General features: G+C 48.8%; 1 protein-coding gene across 2 annotated transcripts in view; it reads right to left on the reverse strand.

Moving 5' to 3' along the window:
* The window catches only part of MRPS27 (mitochondrial ribosomal protein S27), a 67,993-nt gene that overhangs the window by 39,494 nt on the left and 7,798 nt on the right, over window positions 1-20,701 (reverse strand). For both annotated transcript variants that reach the window (XM_029074011.2, XM_029074019.2), the window contains exons 3-4: window positions 9,064-9,134; window positions 7,164-7,222 (exon numbers count right to left, since the gene is read on the reverse strand). In XM_029074011.2, coding sequence (XP_028929844.1) covers window positions 7,164-7,222; window positions 9,064-9,134 — 130 coding nt within the window. The remainder of the gene's footprint in view (window positions 1-7,163; window positions 7,223-9,063; window positions 9,135-20,701) is intronic.

The following is a 20,701-nucleotide window of genomic DNA, read 5'->3' on the forward strand; positions in this document are numbered from 1 at the left end:
GGTGGGATACAATCCCTGTCCCTCATGGGGCTCATAGTGTGAGTAGGAGGGAGAATGGGTATTTAGTCCCCATTTTACAATTCAAGAAACAGGCATACAGAAGTTAAGTGACTTGTCCAAGGTCACACAACAAGCAACTGGCAGAGCCGGGATGACAGCCCAGGTCCTCTGACTCTCAGGCCCGTGCTCTCTCCACTGGGCTGGGCTACTTCTCTTCCAAGCATTTAGTACAAAGCTCTGCACAAAGTAGGTTCTTAATACCTACCAATGCAGGTGATGGTGGCGAGGGGAGATAAGGGAATGTGGTACGGGGAGGTGAGGGAAACACTACTGAACTTTGGTTTTTCTGAGCTCTCCGGGCCCTCCTCCTAACCTTTCCGGCTGATGCTTCTCAGTCGCCAATGCCGGTTCTTCCTCTGTCTCCATATTTCCTGTGAGGGTCCCTCAAAGTTCCCTTCTGGATTTTCCTCTACACTGCATGCTGTCTGCGGGCTGGGATGGTGTCTTCTAACCCTCCTATACTGTACTCTCTAAAGCACCTAGAACACTGCTCAGCACGGTAAGTGCTCAATCAATACCACTGATTGATTCTTCCCTTATCTACATTTGGGGAGCTCACCCACTTTCGCAGCTTCAACTACCACCTCTCTGAGAGTGACTCCCAAATCTGCCTCGTCCTACCCTAATCTAACTCCTTCTCGGCTATTTTACATTTCCACCTGCCTCCAAAACATCTCTACAAGGATGTCCCGCCAGGACCTCAAGATCAATATGTCCAAAACTGAACTCCTCGCTTTCCCCCGTAAATCCTTTCCTGCTCCTAAATTCCCTATTACAGGTGACTTTCCCCATCACATTTTCCACCTCGACTCCAAGTCCGTTACTGAGACGTTATCCTTGCTTGACTCCTCTTTCAACCCCTATCCTCAGTTGGTCACCAGATTCTACTGGTTCTTTCTCTACATTTCCAGGACCTGCCCTTCCTCTCCATCCACACGGCCACCACTCTAATCTAAACACTTCTCATATCCCCACTGACTACCGCGTCGGCCTGCTGGTTGACCTCCCGGTCTCCAGTCGTTTCCCTCCGCTTCCTGAGTTATTTACCTAAAACTTCATTCTGCACGGGTTTCTCCACAATGGTTGGTTGCCCATCCATCTCCGCATCACGCAGAAGCTCCTGACCACCGGCTTTAAAGAACTCGATCGGCTCTCTCCCTCGTCCTTACCCACTCTCTCCTTCCACCACACCCCCATTTTGCATGCCTGTTCTTGATCAAGCTAATCTCGTTCTTGCCTCTCCCACCACATATCTTGCTCCCTCCTCCGCCTTTGACAACAAGCACAACACCACTGCTCACTCCCATCGGCCCTCTGAAATCACTTATCCTCTATTTTATTCCTCATCTCCCCACTCCACTTGCTCCCCAACTGCCATTTCCATGCCCCCTAAGCACTTGGGTTCCCCCTCCCCACCCAGGCCCTGTAGCACTTATGAACACTTTATGCTCTATCATATTCTCCTCCCTATAATTTTAGTGTTTATCTCTCCCAGTATTTTACAACTTCTTAAGGAAGGGCTGGGACCACATCTACTAATTCTATTGGACTCTATAAACTGCCTAGACCAGGGTTCTGCACACAGCAAACATTCAATGAATATGACTGATTGATCACAGAGAAGAACAGACACCCTAAACTATTCAGGATCCAGAGGGAGCTATACCCAAAGGCCCTCTAAACACCCTCATAAACCAGGAGCAGCAAAGGTTACCATTTCCTTTTATGGCCCTGAACATAAACATTCCGTGCACTTGCCGAAGAGAACCGCTTCTAAGTGTAATGATCCCGCAACGTATGTGCAATAACTCCCACAGCAATCTCACAAACACATACACCTCCCTTCCCACCCGCCTTCTGGGAGTCTTCACACCTGGGCCTCTGGTCCGGCCCAGCCCTCCCTTCCTCTTCTTCCGACGTGCTGCAGAGGGACTGCAGTTAGGTTATCGAGCTATTTTTCTCAGGAATTTGATGCCTTTGTCAGGCAGCCCTGCCAGACAAAGGTACAGGACTGCCCATTTTACAGATGAGGTTACTGAAGCCCAGAGAAGTTAAGTGACTTGCCCAAGGTCACACAGCAGAAATGTGGCAGAGCCAGGATTAGTACCCAGGTCCTTCTGACTCTCAGGCCTGTGCTCTAGCCATTAAACCACACTGCTTCTCACATAGAGCCACTTCTTCACTTTCATCAATTTACAAGTGAAAATGTGATAATACAAGGAAGGCCATCAGTTCAGATTACTGACACTTTGCCTCCAAATGGAACAAGTTCAATTTCATGCATCTCTACACGGCCCCGTTCCTGAAATGATTGAAGAGTGCGCATCTAGCTCTCGGAGTTGCAATTCGCTAGCATGAGAATTATGAGGACATCATGCGTAAACGACTTTCGTCGCTTTGCAATCTCGTCCCACAGATGCAGTAATCAGGCAGTAACGCCGGAGAGCTTCCGGCTTGTCATCCACAGGGAAAAGCGGGAAAGAACGGCTTTTGTAGGGGCCTGAATCGATGCCATCGACTGGGCAAAGATTTATCTCCTGAAATTGAGAAACGAGAACCTGCCAGTGAAATGGGACCTGGGGTTTGCATGTATCAGGAGACCAGCTGGGTGGAGAAAGTCTGGGACACAGAGTCCAGGACCCCTGGATTCTAGTCCCAATCCCACACTTAACCTCCAAGGAAGTAGAGATCATCGGCCATTACTCTTTGGCTGAGGTGCTGTCGAGCTAAACGAGCTCTCGGGAGGCCCAGGGCTCTATAATATGAATTATTGTAATTGCAGGATGTGGGCTTTTACTGTTCCTCCAGTTTGGAGAAGCAGTGTGGCTTAATGGAAAGAGCCCGGGCTTGGGAGTCAGAGGTCATGGGTTCTAATCCCAGCATCGCTACTTATCAGCTGTGTGACTTTGGGTAAGTCGCTTAACTTCTCTGTACCTCAGTTACCTCATCTGTAAAATGGGGATTAAGACTGTGAGCCTCACATGGAACAACCTGATTACTTTGTATTTCTCCCAGTGCTTAGAACAGTGCTTGGCACAGAGTAAGCGCTCAAAAAATACCATCATTATTATTATTCTCAAGGGCCTTGTGGATAGAGCACGGACCGGGGAGTCAGAGGACCTGGGTTTTAATCCCGGTTCCGCCCTTTGTTTGCCGTGTGACCTTGGGTAAATCACTTCACTTCTCTGGGCCTCAGGTACCTCACCTATAAAATGGGGACTTAAGACCGTGAGCCCCCTTTGGGACAGGGACTGTGTCCAAGCCAATTACCTTATATCTACCCCAGCACTTAGAACGGTGCCTGACACATAGTAAGTGCTTAACAAATACCATTATTATTACTGTTATTGTTAGGGGCCAGTATCACTCAGGTGAAGGGATTCTGTAGGGACCTGGCCACCAAATCCAGTGCTCCCTTCTCCTCTGCAGCTCTGTTCCTCTCATCCACTGCTGTTTGCCAAGGCTGCCACAGACGTTCGGCAGAGGGGGTGTATTTTATGGTTGAGGCAAGAAAGGGCCAGGTGAGGTCACCTTTGCTGCAGCAGGGGCAGTGACCCAAAATATCCCCACCCAAACTATAGGGTCCAGGAGCCTTTAAGGCAGGTGTCCAGCACAGTGCTGTCCCCAACTGGGAGTGGAAGGATGAGGAGAGGAGTGGGCCCCTCCCACCCCCCAAGCTCTAGAATACTGTGAGAGCTGAATTTCCAGCTTCCAAGCAGGGTGGGTGGGGAATGGGGTGAGTTCTATGTGTCCTCTTGGTCCCCAGACCAGCCCTGGTGCTGAGTCAGAATCCCCTCAGAGGGTGGGAGGGCAATAAGGGAAGGGAGAAGTTGCAGTCTGCCTTAAAGGGGGCATATCCACGGTCACGGCATTGCAGAGCCCACGGAGACAGCCTGGGATTGGAAATGGCCCCTGGGGCAGGGAGAAGAAGCGGGGACGGGGAGGCCAGGCAAGCTTGGCCTTGGGTAGGGGAGCTCGGGGGGCACTTTGCAAAATCTTACCCTTCCACTGGCAGATGCATACAGCCATGCTGGTAGTTACTATTTAAAACTGCTGCTAGTTGCCCCCTGCTGCTAATAATAAGTGGTGAGGACAGAACTGGATTCGAAAATACATCTCATTGCTGCCATTATTAATATTGACTCAGTTTATTATGGGTTTTTAAAATCATTTTTAGCCTATTTTTAGAATGAGCACTCTATTTCTCTGAAATACCCACTCAGGGTTCCAATCCTGACTCTCCACTTGCCGACTCTGTGACCTTGGACATGTCACTCAATTTTTCTGTGCCTCAGTTTCCTCATTTCTAAAATGGGAATTTAATACCTGTTCTACTGATTATCTTATACCTACCCACGCACTTTGCACAATGCTTGGCACATGTTGAGCACTTAGCAAGCACCACAATTATTTTATTATTATTATTAATAACTGACCCACATTAATATCAAACCTGGGCTAATCTGATCCAGAGTAATCTGCCCCAGGCCAAACTCTGCAGTTGCCTGTGGCACTTATCTATTTATACTCATCCTCTGCACTAGTCTCTATTTCGACTGAACAATCTATTTATTCACCCTGATTCCACTGCTTCCAATATTTTCATAACTGTCTCTCCCGTTAGTCTGTAAGTTCCTCGAAGGCAGGGAATGTCTCTCTTGCTTCTGCTGTAATTCTCAACAGTGCATTGCACCCAATGGGTGTTCAATAAATATCATTATTCCTAGTGCTCTGCTTACTACTTCAAATGTTCATAACAGGAGAAAACTGATGTTTCTGGGAGTTAGAACACCAAAGGGTAAAATGTGAGTGCTTAATACCAGTGGCTTCACTTAGAACTGAATTTACGATGGAGTTCTAGGAGTTGGAAAGGATTTGAAACTATGCAACAGAAAGTGTTGCGGGGGGCTCTCAGGGAAGAGTGTGAGGGCAATGGGCCATCTGCTCCCAATTTAGAACCAGGGCTGCCCTTGTTCTGGTTGGGGAGGCTTTCCTCGCTCAAGGAAAAACCAACAAATCAGAAAATGCTGCTCCTGAGACACAAGGACAGAAGATCCACTGGCAGTTGTCAGGGGCTTCCTCTCTCCAGAAGCGCCACGCCGGCAAACGCCAAGCTCAGATTTGTCAGACTACAGATTTAAGGGCTTGGAAAACAGGGCGGACTGACCATCAGCTCTGTCCCTCTTAGGAAGTGGCAGCTCTCTCGACTCACTACTCCCCACTTCACCTTCTGAGCGACTGAATGCCGCTCTCCACTGCCCTGCCTCGCCCACACTCTTCATCGAGCCTGGAACTCCCTCCCGGACCAAATCCCCCAGACTGCAGTTTGTCCTGTTTTATAAAATCCCGCCCCCTTCCAGAAGCCTTCCCTGACCCCCGACCGCTTAAATCCCAACAGCCACCCTTAGCACTTGCCCAATTATTCCCATTCTCCGTACATTATATTCATGTTTAATTGGCCATTCAATGATTTATCCTGATATTTTATTCTGGCATATTGGTTCTGTCCTTGTCAGACGCTTGTTCTTCCTAACTGATCCCACTATTTGTAACTACTGTCTATGTCTACTTCCCCCTATAGACTGGATTAAAAAAAAAAAAATCCAGTCCTTGTCTCTTCCCTCTTCCAGATCCTCCAGTGATTGCCCATCCACCTCTGCGTCAAACAAAAACTACTTACCATCAGCTTTAAGGCAATCAGCTCTCTCCTTTCTAACATACCTTGATTTCCTACTACAACCCAATCGACACACTTTGCTCCTCCGATGCCAACCTACTCACTGTTCCTCAATCTCGCCTATCTCACCTCCAATCCCTTGCTCCTCTGGCCTGAAGCTTCTTCCCCCTTCATATCTGACAGACCACCACTCTCCCCATCTTCAAAGCCTTATTAAAATCCCATTTCCTCTAAAAGACCTTCCCCGACTAAGCCCTCATTTTCCCTACTTTCTCTCCCTTCTGCACTGCCTCTGCACTTAGATCTGTACCCTTTAATTACATGATATTCACTCTACCCTCATCCCCAAAGCACTTATGTGCACACCTGCAATTTATTTACACATGTTAACAATGTTTACCTCCCCCTCTTGACTGTAAGCTCGTTTTGGGCAGGGAATAATAATAAGGATGGTATTTGTTTAGCGCATACTATGTGCCATGCACTGTTCTAAGCAGTGTCTGCTATACTGTATATATCCCCCCTTTCCCTCTGCTCCCCTCCCCTCAGTACTGTGCATATTTGTATATATTATTTAACCATATTTATTTTGTTAATGATGTGCATATTTCCATGATTCTATTTATCTTGATGATGATGTTTTGTTTTGTTCTGTTTTGCTTTGCTGTCTCCCCCATTTAGACTGTGAGTTTGTCGTTGGGCCTGTCGTCTCTACCTGTTGCCGAATTGTACATTCCAAGGGCCTAGTACAGTGCTCTGCACAAAGTAAGCGCTCGATAAATACTAGTGAATATTGTACTCTCCCAAGCACTTAATAAAGTGCTCTGCATGCAGTTAGCGCTCAACAAATACGACTATGCACACAGTTGGAACTCAATAAATTCCACTGGTTAGACCTTAAACTCTGGGGGCAGGGAATGTGTCTACTGTTTCCACTGCACCTTCCCGACTGCTCAATAAAGTGTTTTGCACTCAGTAGGGGATCAATAAATTCCATTACTGCTATTATTACCACCACCACGAACTAAACTTCTATCACAGCAAATCTGGTTCTCGGTGAAAAATGTTCCTTCAAAACGGCAAAATGAAAACAAGAGGCTGCGAGGGTGCTGAATATCTTGGTCATGAGTGAAACAATCTCCTCCTGGGTAAGGAGCAGCTTGTTGCTGTTCAGATCCCAAGCACCTGCCCCGGGATTGGGGGGAATGGCTGGGGAGTCATTCTTTACAATTCCCTGCTTGAGGGGCCGGAGCAGCTGCATCCTTTGCTGAGCCATCCCCTGCCACCCTCTTCTGTCCCTAGTAAAACGCTCATTAAGTAAACTGGCTAGTGAGGGGTTGCGGCGCAAATACCAGAGGCTTTCGAAATGCCAAGCCAAGTGCTCAGACGGCTGTGGGGGTCAAAGCGAGAGAAAAGGAAAGCTTACCTGTAAAGGTAATACTCGGCGTGGTCTATCTCTTCTCGGGAGGAAATGTTGTCCACAACCTGGTTAGAAAAGGTTTATTTTATTAAGTCATATCCCATGGCAGGACAGATTTTGCAATGTAAAGAGAGAAGCAGCATGGCCTGGTGCATGAAGCCCAGGCCTGGGAGTCAGAATTTTCTGGGTTCTAATTCTGGCTCCGCCATTTATCTGTTGTGTGACTTTGGGCAGGTCGCTTCACTTCTCTGTGTCTCAGTTACCTCATCTGTGAAATGGGAATGAAGATTGTGAGTTCCACGTGGGACAGGGACTATGTCTAACCTGATTTCCCTGTATCTTTGCCAGTGCTTAGTACAGTGCCTGGAAAAGAGTAAGCACTTAACAAACACTATACGTATATTGTTTTAAGGAGCTATGGGTAAAACAGAGGGAAACTGTGCCTACAAAGTTTGTGGTACAGAACAGACTTTTGAAGGAAAGCTCCAACTACCTAACTCCGTTTGAATAACTTGATTGTGTAAAAAACCTTTTCCACAGACTACCATGCACAAGTGTATTATATAAAGGTCCGACCACACCACGGTTTGGTTTTTGTTTTTGTGGTATTTGTTAAGGGCTTACTATGTGCCAGGCACTGTTCTAAGTGCAGGGGTAGATAAAAACAGTTAATAAAAACAGCATAGGGCTGGGCCATTACTCACCCCCTTGCACCTAGGCATATATCCCCTTTCCTTAACACCTACAAAAGAATATAGAGCCAGTGGCCTATCTGGATTTCTTTAGGTGGTCCTCCCATCCGCTGTGATGGCCACCTCGGCCCACAGTAAGCATTCAGTAAAAATGACTGTGGTTTGGCCCTGTAGATAGAGGAAGCGCCCACAAGTCCAAAGGACAGAGTTCTAATCCCAGCCCTGCCACTTGTCTGCTACGTGACCCTGGGTAAGATACTTCACTTTTCGGTGCCTCTATTAGCTCATCTGTCATATGGTCATCTGTCCAACCTGATTAGCTTGTATCTAGTGTACTGCTTAGTACAGTGCCTGGCATTCAGTAAGCAGTTAACAAATACCATTTAAAAGAAAAAAAAGAAAAAGGTGCTCAGCACATTCTATTGACTGATGGCCCTAGAACGATACCAGTCAACTGGTGACCAGAGCGGAAGGGGTCACAGCAGTGCCAACCACTTCTATACCAAACCTAAAACCGCTTTAGAAATTCTGGTTTCCCTTGCCCGTCATTTTTATCCTTAAAATGGGCTTTTGTTTGGTCTGTGAGTTTCAATGAGCCGGGAGCAACTGGCCCTCAGTGTGGCCCGAGAGGAACGTGGCCCAGGCCCCAGCAGTGCACCTCAGCACAAGTGGCTCGGGAGATTTCACTCACGGATGAACCGAGCATGAGGGAGCTTAACTGGACACTGACTGACTAAAAGCTTCTCCGAGTCCCATTTCTGTCCCAAAAAGTTGGACTCTCCAGTCTGTGGCCAGACTATGTGCCAGTGGCTGCCAAGCCCCCCTGCCCAGACATGGGATCAGTTCCGAAGTGCCTTAATAGTAATAACTGTGGTATTTGCTAAGCGCTTACTCTGTGCCAGGCACTGTACTGAATGCTGGGGTTGATACAAGATAATCGGGTTGGACACTGCCCTGTCCCACATGGGGCTCACAGCCTCAATTCCCATTTTATAGATGAGGTAACTGAGGCCCAGAAGTGAAGTGATTTCTCCAAGGTTGTGCAGCAAACAAGTGGCGAGGCCGGAATTAGAATTCAGGTCCTTCTGACTACCCGGCTTTTTCCATTAGGTCACACTGCTTCCTTTTTACACCAGGTGTGTGTGTGGGTGTGTGCGCGTGCACGCACACGCGCGTGTTAGGGGTGGGGGAAGAAATAACGTGACACTCCTTACCCTGGATATGGTCAGAGAACTGACGGGAAGCTTCTTTTCGTATGTCCTCTCCATCAGGCCAATCAGCTCTGCTGTAAAATCCAATTCAACCAAGTACCCATGATTAATTCAAAGTTATCCTTTTCAGAAAATATATGTAGCACAGCAAGAGGCATCAAAAAACCAGATATTTTGCAAACTACCCTCCAAAAACAGTTCTTGGCTCTCAATCAGAACAGCCCATATTACCCTAATCCTCTTTCTATGGTATTTTTATTCTAGGAAAAGAAAAGGAAGGAACACTAGCAAGGAGAGTTTTTCAAAAGTTTTATTCCCATGTTATTAAAAAAGTCTTGTAATTGGATAGTCATCTGAATAGAGTACCTGGGAGATTTCCTGATGGCTTTTGGCCAGAGCAGGAGGCTAAGATCCGCACCCCCTCCCTCAACTCTGCTTTCAAAGTAACATCAGCAGGAGAAACTGGCACCTCTGTGACTATCACCTTTCACCCCAGGATCTGAAAGTGCCTTCCAAGCATCAAATCGCTAATCCTCTCGACCTCCCGGAGGAGTTGGCTGGTGGCAAATTACACTGGGTTTAGGAGGCGGCAACCCAATTCATCCAGCCATTTTTTTCTCCTCTTCCCCAAAGTCACCGCGGCTTCTCCACGATGACTCCCAGCCTCACTACCCCAAAAGCTAAAGTGGAAAATAAGAAATCCAGCTTTCTAGGGGCATTGGAGGATGGGAATGAAGGCGCTGGGTTGGTACCATAGCTCTCTCCTCAAGTCTTAAGTGTGACACTGTATTGATGGTGTCAAATTCTTTTCACATCAGAGATTCCTGCTCAGTGAGGAGAGTGGGCAATGTCACCCAGCTTTACTAAAGTCGTACAAAAAAAAGCCCTGCCCAAACTGAAATGGTAACTGTGCCCTATGACATGTGCAATTCTTTTCAAAAGGTCTGAATTAGATAAACATGTGATAGTTCTGGGCTAAGTGATTTTCATAACTAAGGTGGCCACTCAGGGCCCTCTGGGATATCGAACCGCACGCGCCACAGCAGAAAAACAGCTTGACGTGATGATGCTGTAGGTGCCATTTTGAGGCGAAACACAGAGATCGCAAGCCTCGGCAGGATGCGGGGGTATGACCTGACCCTTCCGCTTGCTCCAGAACCACTGTGATTTCTTACCCAGGTCAGCACTGACATGGGCGCCACATCTGAGTCACGGAACTCAGGGTCAGGAGGGAGGCAGAGGAGGTCTCAATGCCAAGCACTTACCCTTTCCCACCTATCCTTCCTGACCTCCCTGCCTCCTATCTCTCTCCGCTCCAGCCCATACTTCACTCTGCTGCCCGGATCACTTTTCTTTAAAAACAATCAGGCCATGTTTCTCCACTCAAGAAACTCCAGTGGTTGCCCATCCACCTCCGCATCAAACAGAAACTCTTTTCCAACGGCTTTGAAGCAATCACCTTGCCCCCTCCTACCTTACCTTGCTACTCTCATACTACAACCCAGCCCGCATACTTCGCTCCTCTAAGGCTAACCTTAATGTAACTCGATCTCGTCTATATCACCGCCGACCTCTCACCCACGTCCTCCCCCTGGCCTGAAACACCCTCCCTCCTCATATCCAAGAGACATTTACTCTCTCCCCCTTCAATGCCCTAATGAAGGTACATCTCCTCCAAGAGACCTTCCCTGACTAAGCCCTCTTTTCCTTTTCTTCCATTCCTTTCTGTGTCACCCTGTCTCGCTCCCTTTACTCATCCCCACTCCCAGCCCCACAGTACTTATTTCCGTAATTTTATTTATATTAATGTCTGTCTCCCCTTTTAGACTGTAAGCTAGACCCTGTCCTCTCCCAAACTTTCCCGTCACCATAGACGGCACAACCATCCTTTCCATCTCACAAGCCCGTAACCTCGGTGTCATCCTTAACTCCGCTCTCTCATTCACCTCGCATATCCAATCCGTCACCAAATCCTGCTGGTCTCACCTTGACAACATTGCCAAGAACCGCCCTTTCCTCTCCATCCAAACCGCTACATTTAGTACAATCACTCATCCTAACCCGACTGGATTACTGCAGCATCCTCTTTTCTGAACTTCCCAACCTTCTGCCTCTCTCCACTTCAGTCTGTACTTCACTCAGCTGCCCGGATTATCTTTCTACAGAAACGTTCAGGGCATGTCGCGCCCTCCTCAAAAATCTCCAGTGATTGCCTATCCAACACTCCGTATCAAACAAAAACTCCTCACTATTGGCCTTAAGGCTCTCCATCACCTTGCCCCTTCTTACCTCACCTCCCTTATCTCCTTCTACAACCCAGCCCACGCATTCCACTCCTCTGGTGCTAACCTCGCTGTGCCTCGATCTCACCTGTCTCGCTGCCAACCCCTGGCCCACGTCCTACCTTGGGCCTGGAATGCCCTCCCTCCTCAAATCCGCCCAAAAAATCACTCTTCCCCACTTCAATGCCCTACTGAAGGTGCACCTCCTCCAAGAGGCCTTCCCAGACTAAGCCCCCTCTTCCTCAGCTCCCCCTCCCTTCACCTAGACTCGCTCCCTCTGCTCTTTCCGCCCCACAGCACTTAGGTATATATGCATATACCTATAATTCTACTTATTTATATTGATACCTGTTTACTTGTTTTGACATCTGTCTCCCCGCCTCTAGACTGTAAGTTCATTGTGGGCAGGGACTGTCTCTCTTTTTTGCTGTATTGTACTTTCCAAATGCTTAGTACAGTGCTCTATACATAGTAAGCACTCAATGAATAAAACTGAATGAATGAACTCGTTGTGGGCAGGAAATGTGTCTGTTATATTATTTTACTGTATTCTCCCAAGCGCTTAGTACAGTACTATGCACATAATAAATGCTCACTGCAGAGCACTGTATTAAGTGCTCAGTAAATATGATTGATTGAACACAAAAATTCCAGACATTAATGCCTCTGGGGCTGGATCTGTCCCTCAACGGTGACAGACGGGCTGGAAACCAGACCAACGGTCAACGCTACTGGAAGCTTCCACCTGACCTGCAAAGCCACCGCGAACAACTGTGGAACAAGGCTGCTCTTTAGAGCGGCACCACATGAGCTTAAGGCAAACCATAGAAGGGTTTGCTTCTTAAGCGAGTGCATTATGGAGCCAATCATCTCAGGCTACCGCCCTGGGCAAAGACACCAGTGGGAGGGATAAGAAAGGATGTGAAGCAGGGCAGAGAGAAGGCAGAGGCGAGGGCAGTCCCAGCCAGGCCCAGGGGCACAGTGGCCTTGTACGAGCACCGCTCTCCTGCTCGGGCTGCCAGTGGCCACTGTGGTCGCATCCCCGATCACGGACAGCCGTGGGCCGTCTGGATGGGAAGAGTGGGTGCTAGTCGCTCGATTCCTCGGATTCGTTACCCCCAACCTCGAAAGATCAGAATCTCAAAGACCAAATAGGGAAATGTAATGTTTTCAATAAAAGCATTTTAAATTTATCTGTCTATAACCACCTTCGACACTTACAGCCAACTCTACATCAATCAGTCAATGGGGACTTACTGAGTGCTTACTGTGTGCAGAACACTGTACTAAACACTCGAGGGTACAATACGACAGAGTCGGTAGACTCGCTCCCTGCCTACAACAAGCTTAGAGGAAATTCAATCTGTCCCAATACTTTAAATTTATCCATAATACTAGACACTGGGTGCCTCTAGGCTAGCTCGGTGTTGCTAAGAGAAACCTCTCAGCATATTTACTATCCTGAAAGCATTAAATACCGTCCCCCTAAAAAAGCTGATGAAATCCAGCAATTAGAGAGAAGCTTACTCCCTAATTTAAAGATTTGGCTTTTTACCAGCCTACCCAACACTTGAACTCAAAAACAATCCTGATTTAGAAGAATCTTAATTAGAAATAGTGATTTTTCTTTCAGGCATCGCACTCCGTTTACGGAGAACAATGTGTGGGAGGAGAAATTTCTTGCCGATTCCAGCAGAATACAGACAGGGTCACTGAAGACAGGGTTCAGACAGGGGAGGGGAAGAAGGGGACTTCTGGAGCACCCGGGAGTTTTATGTAACTCCCAAGATTCCCAGCAAATGAATTCTGGACATTCATTTAAGCTAAAGCAGAAGTCTTTATGTTCTGGGTTTCTTGAAACTACCTAAGGTCCTCTAGACTGTAAGCTCACTGGGGGCAGGGAACGTGTCTACCAACTAGACCCCCTCCAATCTGGCTTCCGTCCCCTCCGCTCTACTGAGACTGCTCTCTCTAAGGTCACCCATGACCTCCTTCTTGCCAAATCCAATGGCTCCTACTCCATTCTGATCCTCCTTGACCTCTCTGCTGCCTTTGACACTGTCGACCATCCCCTCCTCCTCCATACCTTATCTCACCTTGGCTTCACGGACTCTGTCCTCTCCCGGTTCTCCTCTTACCTCTCTGGCCGGTCATTCTCGGTCTCCTTCGCTGGAGCCTCCTCCCCCTCCCATCCTTTAACTGTTGGAGTTCCTCAAGGGTCAGTTCTTGGCCCTCTTCTGTTCTCCATTTACACTCACTCCCTCGGTGAACTCATTCGCTCTCAGGGCTTTGACTACCATCTCTACGCAGATGACACGCAGATCTACATCTCCGCCCCTGTCCTCTCCCCCTCCCTTCAGGCTCGCATCTCCTCCTGCCTCCGGGACGTCTCCACCTGGATGTCGGCCTGCCACCTAAAACTCAACATGAGCGAGACTGAGCTCCTCATCTTCCCTCCCAAACCTGGTCCTCTCCCAGACTTCTCTATCACCGTCGATGGCACGACCATCCTTCCCGTCTCTTGGGCCCGCGATCTCGGTGTCATCCTTGACTCATCTCTCTCGTTCATCCCACACATCCTATTCGTTACCGAGACCTGCCGGTTTCACCTCTACAATATCGCCAAGATCCGCCCTTTCCTCTCCACCCAAACGGCTACCTTACTGTTACGGGCTCTCGTTATATCCCGGCTAGACTACCGTGTCAGCCTTCTCTCTGACCTCCCTTCCTCCTCTCTCGCCCCGCTCCGGTCTATTCTTCACTCCGCTGCCCGGCTCATCTTCCTGCAGAAACGATCTGGGCATGTCACTCCCCTTCTTAAACAAGTCACTCCCCTTCTTAAACAACTCCAGTGGTTGCCTATCAACCTCCGCTCCAAACAAAAACTCCTCACTCTAGGCTTCGAGGCTCTCCATCACCTTGCCCCTTCCTACCTCTCCTCCCTTCTCTCTTTCTACCGCCCACCCCGCACACTCCGCTCCTCCGCCGCCCACCTCCTCACCGTCCCTCGGTCTCGCCTATCCCGCCGTCGACCCCGGGTCACGTCCTCCCGCGGTCCCGGAACGCCCTCCCTCCTCACCTCCGCCAAACTGATTCTCTTTCCCTCTTCAAAAACCTACTTAAAACTCACCTCCTCCAAGAGGCCTTCCCAGACTGAGCTCCTCTTCTCCCTCTACTCCCTCTGCCATCCCCCCTTTACCTCTCCGCAGCTAAACCCTCTTTTTTCCCTTTTCCCTCTGCTCCTCCACCTCTCCCTTCCCATCCCCACAGCACTGTACTCGTCCGCTCGACTGTATATATTTTCGTTACCCTATTTATTTTGTTAATGAATTGTACATCGCCTTGATTCTATTTAGTTGCCATTGTTTTTACGAGATGTTCTTCCCCTTGACTCTATTTATCGCCATTGTTCTTGTCTGTCCGTCTCCCCCGATCAGACTGTAAGCCTGTCAAACGGCAGGGACCGTCTCTATCTGTTGCCGACTTGTTCATCCCAAGCGCTTAGTACAGTGCTCTGCACATAGTAAGCGCTCAATAAATACTATTGAATGAATGAATGAACTCTGTTGTACTGTACTTACCCAAGCACTTAGTTCAGTGTTCTGCACACAGTAAGTGTTCAATAAACACCACTGATTGATTGACTGATGAGCACGGGCCTGGGAGTCAGAGGGACCTAGATTCTAATCCCAGGTCTGCCAACTGCTTGCTGTGTGACCTTGCGCAAGTCACTTCACATTTCTGCACCTCAGTTTCCTCAACTGTAAAATGTGGACTCACTACCTCTTACTTAGACTGTGAGCTCCATGTGGGACAGGGACCGTAACTGGCCTAATTAACTTGTACCCACCTCAGCGCTTAGAACAGTGTTCGACACATAGTAAGCCCTGAATAAATACCATTCATAAAGAAAAAAAACTTTGACGGGAATAAACAACTAAATGTAAGTGCTTCCTGGCACATATACCAGTCCATCAAAAATGTTAACTGATCGCCCTTAGCGTGCGGAGCACGGGTGTCTCCAAAAGAAGGCACAGGTTCGGCCCCCAAGAACTTTATACTAGATGAAATCAGGGCCACACACTCATGAGAAAATTCAGTCAGTGCTTGTAGCTGACTGAAATACAAAATCTCCCAAAACATTTCAGGTTTATTCTTTTCAGAATAAAAACTGGCCAGGATCTGCTTCCCAAAACACTGGCGGACAAAGCAACACGGGCCCAGAAGCAGAGGGAGAGGGAGGGAGAAATTAATATGAAAAGCCAAACTGGAAACACCGGGCTTTGCTTAAGGAGCTTTAAAACAAATGCACAAACAAACAAACCCCACGAAGAGAAATTAGGGAAGGAGCGTATTTCCGGAGAGGAGCGAGCCCCACCCAGGCCCAGACACCAGAGCTACCAGCCTCCAGAACGATCGGCAGATGGGAGTTGCGAAGCCTTGCGGAGGAACAGATGTCCCGGAGATGCAAATAGCGAACTGACAGAAGTTGGGCAGGCTTCGTACAGCCACCGCTCCCGCCGCGTCTCAACAGCCCCAACTTGAGAAACGAACTCCTCCTGGCTGAGAGACTTCACACTAGACATGGGGCTCAGCTCCCAGCCGACGGCAAGTGTGGCCACGGAGCCAGTGGGCTCAGTTTCAGGACCAAATGGAGGAATTGGGACAGGACACCTGTTTCCAAAGATGGGTGGGACCTCCAGAGGTCCAAGAGAACTGTCGGTCAGGGTGGCATGTTGGGACTGGGGAGGGGAAAGGGCAGGAGGGCACCTGTCGGTCAGGGTGGCATGTTGGGACTGGGGAGGGGGAAGGGCAGGAGGGCACTATGGAGTGTCGAGGGGCGAGTCCGAACACATTTCCTTCAGGGTGTTGGCATTCTGGGGAAAGAGCACATAGTGGGGAAGGCAGAGGATGTAAAGGGGAGTGGTTTCTGAAGGAAGAGAGTAAGTGGGAATGAATGGCTTCTGAGGAAAAGAGGGAAATCGTCATCCCCTCCAATAAGACTCTCCCTTTAGGAAGAAGCAGTGTGGCCTATTGGCTAGGGCACAGACTTGGGGGTCAGAAGGACCTGGATTCTAATTCTGACTCCGCTACCTGTTTGCTGTGAGATCTTGGGCAAGTCGCTTCACTTCTCTGTGCCTCAGTTCCCTCTAAAATGTGAGCCCCATGTGAACAGGGGCTGTGTCCAACCCGATTTGCCTGTATGCACCCCAGCGCTTAGTACAGTGCCTGGCATATAGAAAGCACTTAACGAATACCATTATTCATTGATTCATTCATTCAATCGTATTTACTGAGCGCTTACCGCATGCATAGCACTGTATCAAGCGCTTGGGAGAGTATGTTGTTGTTATTATTATGGGCCCTACAGGACTCACAGACCACTACTGGGGAATGGTGTGTGGTACATTCTTCAAGTTCCTGGGTTCAGTGCTCTGCATACAGTAGGTGCTCAATAAACACGACTGATAGGAACAGAAAATGGGACTTCAAGTTTTTCTGGCTGAGGGGCTGCGATTTAAATGTGGCCCACTGACAGACACCCCGATGGCTTGTGACGGCCTACTTGAATCAAGAGGCGTCACACTCTTCCTACTGGACCGCGCCCCCTTCCCCGACAGCGCTGAGCATCGTCCCAGGGGCAGCGGAGACCGAATCCCCTTCCTCCGTCAGGTGGGGCCAGGCCCAGCGGGGCGGTTAATCTAGCCCGCTGGCCAGGGTGTGCGGACAAGGCGCGGCCGCCCTAATCGGAACACAGATCGAGCATCTCGGCTGCGGTGCAGGCGGATCGAAAAGACAGATTCCACCCACACGCGCGACTGAGCCACCCTGCCCTCTTCGCCCACTCCACCGAGGATGGGGTGAGCGACTGCGTCGCCGCTCACCCTCTGCCCGCCACCCAGTCAGCCGCGTCTCATCCGGCGTCTCACGGCTCTCTGAGTCGCAGCACCCAATCATAGCGTGCCACATGCCAGGCGCATCCCTCCCCTACATCCGGACATCCTCACAAAAGACCTGCGCCAAAATGTCCAGTCTGCACCGTGGGCAGAAACGCGGGGACGCGGGGCTACTGCGCGGACCACGCTGCCACCTGCAGTTCGAATACCAGAGCTGGCATTTGGCCTTCCGGAATTTTCCTTGGCCCTGAAAACCCGTGGGCGAACCCGAGACCTTGGAGTTGAAGGGTGCTCTAGGGGTCTTGACAGTCTGCTAAGAGCTACATTTATTTTTGATGACTCCAGCGATCCAGCAAATGGAAGTGAGGCGCATCAAAATTGGAAATCTGAGTAGTGCCCAAAGAAAGAGTTCCTGGGGGGGGAGAACCCCTAACACACTGCATTTTGCTTTTGTTTTCTGCTTTCTAGGGAGGATATCTCAGGAGAGGGAAGCAAAAAATGGAGTTGATATGCCACCCAGAGGAGATTCTTTCATACAAAAGAACTTAAAACCAAAAATGAAATATAGAGGATTTTGGAGGGAGATATACAGTAGTGTGGTCACGCTGGAGCATCAGGGGTCCACAGATCACTTGAGGCTAGTTTTCAAGTGAAAACTCTCCTCTCCCTCCTCTCCCTCCTCTCCCACAGTGTACAGAAATTTGATAAGATCCACCAAATTCACTTAACTCCCAATGACCTGTTCCAATTTCCTCCCTCTCTTTCCTCTTCTGCAGCTAATAGCGGTGACTTCTAGTAAACCAAATAGCTTTCAAGACTCCTCTCCCTGCTCCCCACACACATATATTCATTATCACGAGAATCAAACAAAAGGGGAAAATAGAAAGGAGGAATACGACCAACTTAATTTTCTTTTGCTTCACTGCCTGATTTTCATTAGGCCTGTGCCAGGTTTCTCAAGAGGCAGGAACCGGGGGGGGTTGGGGGGTGGGGCACTGTGCTTATTTTCACGGCTGGGGTTTGCGGCTTTGACAAGCCTTTCTGCATCAGGTTTTATCCTCACCAAAAGGAGGACAAAAATCCCTACAGAATGGTGGTGAGTTCCCTCCCACACTGATACGTGAAGAGGAAGAATAGGGCGGTTACAGGATGCCTTTTCCAGACGCTGCGGTTGTCAGAGAAAGAGAAAAACACAATGGGTTCTCCCTGTTTTGCTGAGTTCACAAGCAGTCCTTAACTTGTACGTACGTCCACTCCAAAGGCGCAATAGGGGTGCTGGTCCCCACGGCTATCTGGGCCGGACTCCCAACCTTGCCGGCACTCTCACAAGTCCTGAGAATCCAACCGTGATCAAAAAGACCCCAAATGGTGGCTTTTTGGCCTACTTGCTCTTTGAAGCCTGTCCCCTCTAGTGCCCGCCCCTCTGAAAGGTCCCTGCCCCTTTTCCGTCCCCCTTTTCCAAGTGATAAGCTGGTCTCTACGGTCCCTAGGTCCAATATGCTGGAGGCAGTGCACTGCCTCGGGGTTGCTGGGAGCTGCCCTCCTGGTGACACCCGGACTCGAGACAGAGAGAATACGGAAAACAGTTCTCAGAGTGCATTCCTCGGTTTCTGAGGACTCAAGGGCTTAGGGGGCCTACAAGGGCTGAAACGGATTACACGCAAATTCGTGAAGGGTTCCATATTTTTATATTTTATTACCCTATTTATTTTGCTAATGAGGTGTACATCCCCTTGATTCTATTTATCGTGACGTTGTCTTGTTTTTGTCCGTCTCCCCCGATTAGACTGTGAGCCCGTCACTGGGCAGGGAGTGTCTCTATCTGTTGCTGAATTGTAAATTCCAAGTGCTTAGTACAGTGCTCTGCACATAGTAAGCGCTCAATAAATACTATTGAATGAACGAATGAAATGGCATTTGAGGGATATTACTTGGGGAGGTGAGCAATTCATCCGGGGAAGGCCTCCTGGAAAGGGTGTGGTTTCAAAAGAGCTTTGAAAGTGGGAAGCTGCCATATCCAAAGGAGAAGCCATTTGAGGAAAGAGAGATGGGAGGCACCCTCCCTTCCTCTTCTTCCTCCATCCCCACACCATCCTCCCCAGCCCCCCAGGGTCCACAGCTGGGTCTGGCCAGCCCAGTGCGGAATGCTTTTTTCTTTTAAGTGCTTTAAGTATTTAGGCGCTTACTATGTGTCAAACACTGCTCTAAGCACTGGGGTAGGTACAAGATAATTAGGTTGGACCCAGCCCCTGTCGCGCATGTGGCTCACGGTCTAAGGTAAGTTGGAGGGAGAACAGGTATACCCACTTTCCAGTTGTGGAAACTGAGGCACAGAGAAGTTAAGTGATTAAAAATCAATCATATTTTATGAGTGCTTACTTCACGCAGAGCACTGTACTAAGCGCTCAGGAGAGTACAACACAACAATATAAGACACATTCCCTGCCCACAAGAAGCTTACAGTCTACAGGAGCTTACAACCCCCTTGCAGCATATATATATATATGTATATACACACTCTTCATGCTCTTTTCATCCCCACTGCCAATTCTCCACCCTCCTCTCCTTCCGTCCCCCAAGCCTCTCCCCAGGTTGAGCAGCGGAATAGATGCTGACTGGCCCAAAACTCGCAACCCTAGGCTCTGACAACCAACTTTGCTGCATTAACACAGAAAGTGCATGGACTGACTCAATTGGTTTCGGCTGGCAGTAGAGAACATTCATTCATTCATTCAATAGTATTTATTGAGTGCTTACTATGTGTAGAGCACTGTACTAAGCGTTTGGAATGTACAATTCGGTAACAGATAGAGACAATCCCTGCCCAGTGACGGGCTCACAGTTTAATCGGGGGAGACAGACGGCTGAGCAAAACAGAATGAAACAAAAACAAGAAGACAACATTATCACGATAAATAGAATCAAGGGGATGTACACCTCATTAACAAAATAAATAGGGTAATAAATAATATATATAAATGAGCACAGTGCGGAGGGGAGGGGAAGGGGAGGAGCAGAGGGAAAGGGGGCTCAGCTGAGGGGAGGTGAAGGGGGAAGGGGGAGGAGCATAGGGTGGAGGGGGAGCAGAGGGTGGAGGGGGAGCAGAGGGAAAATTGGGGAGCTCAGTCTGGGAAGGCCTCTTGGAGGAGGTGAGCTCTCAAACCCAATAGATACGGTCCTGACCCTCAAGGAGCTTAAACTTTCATTAACACAATATGCTAAGGGTCACAAGAAGGATGGAGGAGAGAGAGGAGGAGCCATCTATTCCAGGATGAATATACAGAGATGTACATCAAACAGTCCAGTCATATTGAAGGGAATCTGTTCTTTCCTCTCCAGCTTAGTACACAGAAGAAATACATTTCAATCCACCAATGATATCGGTTGAGCACTTACTGTGGGCAGAACACTGTACTAAGCATTTGAGAAAATTAAATAAAACAGAGTCGGTAGCCCTTTAAG

This window comes from Ornithorhynchus anatinus, chromosome 1 (genome assembly GCF_004115215.2).
Source record: "Ornithorhynchus anatinus isolate Pmale09 chromosome 1, mOrnAna1.pri.v4, whole genome shotgun sequence".
Classification (NCBI taxonomy): Eukaryota; Metazoa; Chordata; class Mammalia; order Monotremata; family Ornithorhynchidae; genus Ornithorhynchus; species Ornithorhynchus anatinus.